Genomic DNA, 8478 nt, shown 5'->3' with positions numbered 1-8478 from the left:
GACAGGCTATGAAGATTGAATTAAGTCATTCTAATCATAATTGTTGCTCCTATAAAGCTGCTATGTTGACTGCATTTGTTTTGTCAGGATTATGGGCTGTGAACCTATTTCTTGGTCCTTCTGTATTCAGATTGTTTAACAATACCATTGAACAATCATCTATGTTGTGTCAGAAACTATTTGCATAGCTTCCTTCTAAGCACATGAAACGTTTCTGCATAATAGGACGTTGTGTCTCAGAGAGGTCACTGGGTGACTCTGCTTGGGTAGTTTACTAAAGCAATTGTTTTGTATAATTTTGTTTTTAATACTGGGAGCAGCAAAAAGATCTGATTTTGTTTTTGTTTTAGATGGGACATGAGATGTGATTTTAGTTTTGTGTATTTTCGGTGTTAATGGGTTACTTATCATTAAAATCCTTTGCCAAACATCTGACCAAATACTTTATCCTGTAGGTTGTTTAGTTGGTTCTTATTTTTGGTAGGTGGGTATTTTTGAGTCAGGTGTTGCTGTCCAGTTATATTCTACCTATTTCACAGTGATTGATATGACAATGTTGCTTATGGCTTTGCAGCATTGTCATGGAAATTTTGAATGAGTTTTTTTTTAACTAAATAATGTTTCATTCATTGTCACTGTAATTGGGCTATTGGCATTATTTTGCTGTTGCTTGGTCTTAAAATCTCCCTCACTCCGTTTCTCATTTTGTCCATCCATCCAATTTTTATTTTTGTTCTCCCGGTTTTATTTTATCTCCTTCAGTTGTTGCCAGGGGATTATCAAGACTGTGTTTCCAATGTCTCTGCACTTGTACATAGGAAGCCCTTTTGATTCCTGAACATCTATTCTTGATCTCACCCACACTCTTTTTTTTTTTGTCCACCCATCTGATTCTGAGCATCTGCATCTAATGTACATTTCAAAAGCTGTTCTCCTCCTCTCATCCTCTTCCTCAGGATCCAATTCCTGTACCCCGGACTGTAATATGCTACACTAATAACTGGATTAGACATCTTTTCAGCTTCCTTTCAGACATCCAGATAATACTTGAGTCGCTGGACTTGCATTTTGCTGTAGAGCCTAGATTAGAGTGGTGCTGGAAAAGCTGGTGGGCGGCACGGTGGCACAGTGGTTAGCACTGTTGCCTCACAGCGCCAGAGACCGGGGTTCAATTCCCGACTCAGGCGACTGACTGTGTGGAGTTTGCACGTTCTCCCCGTGTCTGTGTGGGTTTCCTCCCGGGTGCTCCGGTTTCCTCCCACATTCCAAAGATGTGCAGGTGAATTGGCCATGCTAAATTACCCATTGTGTGAGGTAAAAAGGGGTACATGTTAGGGGTATGGGTGGGTTGCGCTTCGGCGGGTCGGTGTGGACTTGTTGGGCTGAAGGGCCTGTTTCCACACTGTAATGTAATCTAATCTAATCTTAAAAAAAAGTCAGGCAGCATCCAAGGAACAGGACAATCGACGTTTTGGGCCAAAGCCCTTCATCAGGAATGAAGAAGGGTTTTTGCCTGAAACGTCAATTGTCCTGCTCCTCTGATGCAGCCTGACCTGCTGTGCTTTACCAGCACCACTCTAATCTTGCCTCTAATCTCCAGCATTTGCAGTAACCACTTCTACCTTACATTTTGCTGTAGCCAACTTTCATGTGGATTTCACTCTACCATATAACTTTTTGAGATTTTATCGTCAAGCTAAGGTGCTTGAAATGGCCCACTGCCTCTACCTTGGTGCTCCTGACCTTGACTATTCTATTTAGAAGCATAATGTTGGACTTACCTTGACTATTATTCAGTTCAGAAGACAGACTGTACTTTCAGCCTCTGCCTTTGTTCTAGTGATGTGTAGACTCAGCGTGTCGACCTGAAATTCCATATGCTGCAACCTTTTATGATGGAAAGTACATCTCTCTGGTAACTCTTTCTGCACCAACCTTATTACTTTGCCTCCTACAGCATTAGAAGGCACCCCTGCCTCTCTTCTGGAACTGAATTTGGTTGGAGTGTCTGTCACCAACTCTTAACTCCTAACTCCTGAAATATTTTTCTAAAGCTCTTGTTTAGCCGCCCATGATATTTGGCTACAAGCAGACAGTCAGGGCTGCAGATGCTGGAAATCAGAGTCAAAAAATGTGGTGCTGGAAAACACAGGTTTTCCAGGAGCAGAGAATCAACATTTCGGGCATAAGCCCTTCATCAGTAATGTTTACGATAAGCTGGAGACTCCATCAGAGAGAGATTTCCCTCCCCACCCTTATCAGCATTCCGCAGAAACCATTCCCTTCGCGACTCCCTTGTTAGGTCCACGCGTCCCCCCCCCACCACCCTCCACAAAACCACCATCCCCTCCTGGCACCTTTCCTTTGCCACCCCAAGAGATGTAAAACCTGTGCCCACACCTCCCTGCTCATCTCCATTCAAGGCCCCAAAGAAGCCTTCCTCATCCAGCAGAGATTTCCCTGCACATCCAAACACATCATCACCTGTGTCTGTTACTCTCGGTACGGTCTCCTCTACTTTTGGGAGACGGGATGCCAACTTGGGTAACGCTTTGGGGAATGTCTCTGGGGGACAAGCACCAAACAATCCCACTGCCCTGTGGCCAACCACTTCAACTCCCCCTCCCACTCTGCTAAGGGCTTGCAAGTCCTGAGCCACCTCCACCACCAAATCCAAGCCACCTGACACCTGGAGAAAGAGCACCTTGGGACCCTCTAACCACACTGAATCAATGTCAATTTCACAAATTTCCTCATCTCCCCTCCCCCACCTCATTCCATGTCCAATCCTCCAACTCAGCACCACCCTCTTGAACTGTCCCACCTGTCCATCTTCCTTCCCACCTATCCACTTCCCTCCAACCTATCACCATCACTCCCCACCTGCATCTACCTATCTCCTTCCCAGCCAACTTCCCTCCTAGCCCCACCCTCCTATTTATCTCTCACCTCCACCCCCATTGCCCCCCAGGATTCTTGATGAAGGGCTTATGCCTGAAACATCAATTCTCCTGCTCCTCGGATGCTGTGCTTTTGCAGTGCCACACTTTTCACCTATGATATTTAGCTACTCCAAAGTCTGTTCATGCCTTCCATTGACCGTTGTGCAAGACAGTCTCAAAGACTTTGACAGCATCTATAAAAATAAACCGTAGCTGGGCCTCTTGTTTTCAATTTCTCCGTGAGATTGCTGAGGAGAAGCCTAGCACACTTTTCAGGAATGAAATCAAACTGGCTCTTGCCAGTTCTCTTGTTACATAAAGGCTGATTTTTTTTTTTGCCTGATAATGTCAGGTAGTATTTGCATGATGGTGTTCCTATATTTTTGAAGCCATCTTTTGGTATTGAGAGCATCTCTGATTATAGTTCATTCACCTGTTGTCCATGTCTCATGAACTCTTTCACCACCTCAACTACTGTTTCACCATCTGCATTTAACGCATCTGCAGGTATCTGATCTAGTCCTAATGCCTTTCCACTTTCATATTCAAGATATTATTAATTAAGCTCACTGAAAGAATCTTGTCATGAGCAGTATTGATTGTGACGACCTTATGTTTGTGTGTTCCTGTATTTTTGTTTGTAGACTGAAATGGGAAAAGTGAGTATTCTTTGCATTGTTGTTTGTATAACAAGAGGGGGGAGTATAATTGCAGAAGAGCTGGCAGTAAGGTGTGTATAAAGTGAGGTTTGGCAAGCAAATAGCTGATTGATCTGTGAAGTGGTGACCAGTTATTGATGACAAAGACCTTCTGCCTGCCAGCAGCAACGTGATTGGCTTCCTGGTTGCTGAACAGCTTGTTTGTGTCCGACATAGCCAGAAGCCTTTGGACCTCTAGAACGGATCTCATGTCATTGACTCTGAAGAAAATCAGCTTACTTTCCCTCCACAGTTGCTGGAAGCTATGACTTTTAACCAAAATGTCAGAACCTTTGGAGGCTGTGAGCCAAGTGAGTGAAAGTCCCTGAAGATGGATCGAGTAGCAGCAAGTGCTAGAGAGCCAAAGCCATCATCTCAATGCATCGTGTGGACAAGGTTCATTAACAGCCTTCCCTGTTTTTCCCTCAACACAACACCAATTCTGTTATCTGTGTCCATCCATATCAGGGTGGAGTAGGTAAGGTGGTTAGAGTTTTGACTATTACAGGCATGTATTGTCAGTTTCTAGGCCTCAGCTACAGGTAAACAACTATGTATATGCAATAAACCGTCAGTTTGAAGTACAGAAAACTGGTATGAGTCTTCTGTTAACCTAGGTCTAAAATAACAGGTAAATTGGGGAATTTTGCATACGTTGATAAATCTTTAATTTTTGTGACAAGACTGGTAATAGTGGGGCTTTGTTTCTACTCCCTCAGTGAAGCATAACAAGCTTAAGTATTGGCTCAGACCTAAATGCTCAGTGTAACTCCATATAATTTCTAGCTTTACTTCAATGTCCAGCTCTTTTTCCTTTTATCACCTTGTAACTGCTGGAGCTATTGGTGACAACAATATTATTTACACAACCCTGATTAAGCTGACCAGCAAGTCTTTCGTCCTTTGATTCCAAGAATAGTGGGGCTTGGTCTCCTGTGCAGTACCTCCATGAGGAATGACCCAGAGATGTACAGAACGGAAACAGTTACTTCGATTCAACTCGTCCGTGCCAACCAGATATCCCAAATTGATCTAGTCCCATTTGCCAGCACTTGGCCCATATCCCTCTTAAACCCTTCCTATTCATGTACCCATCAGATGCCTTTTAAATGTTGTTGTTTACAGGCTCCACCACTTCCTCTGGCAGCTCATTCCATACAGGTACCGCCCTCTGCGTGAAGAAGTTGCCCCTTTGGTCCCTAACTATCTTTCCCCTCTCACCCTAAACGTATGCTGTCTGGTACTGGGCTCCCCCACCCCAGGGATAAGACCTTGTCTACTTATCCTATCCATGCCCCTAATGATTGTATAAACCTGTGTAAGGTCACCGCTCCGCCTCCGATACTCCAGGGAAAACAGCCCCAGCCTATTCAGCTTCTCCCTGTAGCTGCAAACCTGACAGCATCTTGAATCTGAGATACAGACAGCAGTGATAGCTCAAGGTAACGATTTATAAAGCTAGACATTTTTTTTGTTTTGCCATCGATCCACAGTGCACCTTGTACACTGATCCATTGCCTTCCTCCCATCGCATCTCCCACCAACCACCTCTAGGTTTGAATTCCACGTAAGTGTCCAGTAGCACATTGGAGCAGGTCCTGCCTCGCACTTTGAATCTATTGATTTCAATTGATAGGAGAACAGTGCTGTTTCATAGGGAAGCAGGGAATTCATACCCCCCACTACTTGCCACAACTTGTTGGGCAGTGTGTTTTCAAGCTCCTCAATATTGGGCAAGCACAGAATGCTTTACTGAGCTCACTGAGCAGTAGGTTGGGTTGACGTTGACATTTCATCTCTAAGGGAGGTAGGTTTTATGGAGTCGGGCAGGAAATTGGAGTTAAGAGTGTGAACCAGACAAATCTTATTGAGTGGCAGAGCAGTCTGGATTGGCCACCCCTGCTGCTGATCACATTTCCTATGATCTTGTGTGTACCTCTGTGAAAACTGCTTACAATCTGGAGAGCACCCGTCGCTGCAGGATTGTGGTGATAAGAAAGCTTTTCTTCTCGATTCTTGGAAATGTAAACATCCCGGTGCCAAATGCTTGTCTTATTGCAAGCTGCTGTTAGCAATGAGTTCCTAGGCCACACTTTCTGACCTGGAATACAGTGGACTGTCACATTTTGGGATTTTATCTTTTTGTTTTCCAGTTTTATTAAAACAGTTTAGAGGGAAAGGTCCTTTTGAAGGCTGTTTCTTTGAAAGAAGTATATTCACACAAGTATCCTTTGACAATTTGCTGAAACAATGCAGTTAGTAGCACATTAACCCATCTCCGTAATCAGTAACAGGTCACTCCTGTTGTAATGTATGTTTCCCAGTCCCAAGTGCATGATGGGAATTGTCATGAGCCCAAGGCCATCTAATGAGAGTTTCACCTTTTAACACCGGGCCCACTGAATTACACGCCATTCAGGCACTTAACTGGAAACTGATGGGCCTACCCTGGGATCCGAAAGCTGCTAGTGGGTTGGAGGCTGGGAGTTTTATGGCATGCCAGCACCCCTGGCAAGGCAGTAACTTCTGCCAGTCTGACACCCCACTCAAGGCTTTGTATCATTGCTGGATGCCAGGGGAGTAATGGAGGGATGGAGGCAGGTGGAAGTCATGAGGGTGGGGGAAGAGTAGTAGAGGAGGCTCTCTTCAGCAACCCCATCAGGATATTTGGTCCATTATATTCAGGTTGTTTCTCAAAAGGGAAGAATCATCAGTTTTTCAGGTCATTAATGGGAGGTGGGCTTCAGTGGCTGGGTCAGCATTTATTAGAGCACAAGAGTACAGCACAACACAGGCCCTTCAGCTCTCAATGTTGTGCTGACATCTAATGCTACTCTAAGATCAGACTACCCTATGTTCCCTTCATTTTGTTATCATTCATGTGTCTATCCAAGAGTTGCTTAAATGTCCCTAATGTATCTGAAACTACTACCACTGTTGGCACTGCATTCCACGCACCCACCACTCTGTGTAAAGAACCTACCTCTGACATCTCCCCTAAACCTTCCTCCAGTCACCTAAAAATTATGCCCCCTCATGATAGCCATTTCCGTCCTGGGAAAATGTCTTTGGCCGTCTACTCTACTTATGCCTTTCATCATCTTGTACACCTCTATCAAGTCACTTCTCATCCTTCTTCGCTCCATCAGGAAAAACCCTAGTTCCCTCGACCTTTCTTCATAAGGCATGCCCTCCAGTCCAGGCAGCATCCTGGTAAATCTCCTCTGCACCCTTTCTGTTGTCAACCCTAGTTGCCATTGCAAAGGTGATGGTGGTGGGGTGGGGGGGGGGGGGGCAGCTACCTTGAATCACTGCAGTTCACTTACACTATTCTGTACCATGTTACAGTATCATGCCCAAAGCTCATGGGGAGTGAATCAATCCTGACATGTCAGGCATTACTTCTCTGACCATTCGAAACTAACTTTGATCCCTCTCTCAATCCATGGCCATTACCATTGAAATGTAAAGTCTCTCGAACAGACTGCAGCCCAGTTTATTGCTAGAGGCGTGGCAGGCTTGATTGGTCTCTTCTATTGGAACTGCTCAGCACAAGCCATTTGTCATCTGGGGACTGGGCTGCAGAAAGAGGTTTGTGGCTGTACACCTATCAGCATCATTGAGGGCCAGAGACTGTTGACAGAGAGGAAGGAAAAAATGATGCAAGAACTGTTTTAGTATGGGGATGCCACATGCCTACCGTCAGTGTCCCGTCCCCCACCCACCTCCCTCCACACCCCCAATACTCCACCCCTTAAGCACCATTGCCAATGTTTTCAGTTTTCAGCTAGAAATGCACCAGAGATTAATTTAGGGAATTGCTGATAACACTCCTCCCTCATTTTTACAGCCACCATCTACACCTTCAGTCCCTTTGGTCCTTATCCTAGTGTCCTAGTACCATTTCAGACTTAGACGCTGCCTCCCCTTGTATGAACCTGCAGGCAGGAGTTCTGAACTTTGTCCTTGCGTCCCAAGAAATCAAGCCTACCCAATTACTTTACATGCCATTTTGAATCTTTTTTTTAATTCTGCTCCGTATTGCAAGACTGCTTGTCCTCCTTGCATGCAATAAAACCATCTCTGATTTGGAATGGATGTACAGTATTAAGCCATTAGAAACTTATGTGGACTTGGATGAATAGTGATCTCTTAGGCATAAAATTACAGAAAGGCTGTTCATTTTTACTGCAGTGAAGGGGTCCACTGGTTTAGGAGAATGGAAAGAAAGGAAGACTGATGCTAATTTCTTATCAGTAGCAATGTGTATGACTCACTCGGGATGTCCAGGTTACTGTGGAACTGTGCACTTTTACTTGCATGTTGTCATCTCGAGCTATGGCTTGTGATAGTAAAGGTGCCAATTTCTTTGCATCACACAGCTTCCCAGGAATATTTCCCACTACCGGAATGTGCACTGGTAGAACTTGCTTGTTGAGGTTCCACCCCTTTGGCTGTGTTGTGAATGCACTTTCTATGGCCATGAAAACCTCGGGTGGGACTCAACCATAGAACTTCTGGTTCAGAGGGTAGAGGCACTGCTCACTGCATCACAAGACATCCTGAATTTCTATCTAAGGGCGCAGAAATGATAAACTGTGTGCACATTGTCAGAGTATCTAAAATTATGTAGAGAATCCTCTTCCTGATCTATGTCCTCAGAAATCGGATCATCAGAATGTAGTCAAACCTGTTGCTCAACTGATATAATTTGCAAGTTTGAATTTGTCTGGCATATTAAATGCTCCCATATAATATGACTATATGTCCTCATATGAACTGTAATCAAATAACAATGACACAATCCAAATGCTTTCATCCATTCCTCCTTTCCTCTT

The 8478-nt window shown here is 44.5% G+C and overlaps 1 protein-coding gene across 1 annotated transcript in view; it reads right to left on the bottom strand.

The window, feature by feature from the left end:
* The window catches only part of LOC122559178 (inositol 1,4,5-trisphosphate-gated calcium channel ITPR1), a 205366-nt gene extending 197242 nt beyond the window's left edge, over positions 1-8124 (bottom strand). The window contains exon 1 of the mRNA XM_043708559.2: positions 7918-8124. Within this exon, the coding sequence (XP_043564494.2) occupies positions 7918-8124 (207 nt within the window). The remainder of the gene's footprint in view (positions 1-7917) is intronic.
* Between the last annotated feature and the right edge of the window lie 354 nt (positions 8125-8478).

Source organism: Chiloscyllium plagiosum, unplaced genomic scaffold (genome assembly GCF_037043375.1).
Source record: "Chiloscyllium plagiosum isolate Xiang-an unplaced genomic scaffold, Cpla_swu_hap1 HiC_scaffold_14, whole genome shotgun sequence".
NCBI classification, from domain to species: domain Eukaryota; kingdom Metazoa; phylum Chordata; class Chondrichthyes; order Orectolobiformes; family Hemiscylliidae; genus Chiloscyllium; species Chiloscyllium plagiosum.
This window is presented reverse-complemented; position numbering and strand designations above follow the sequence as displayed.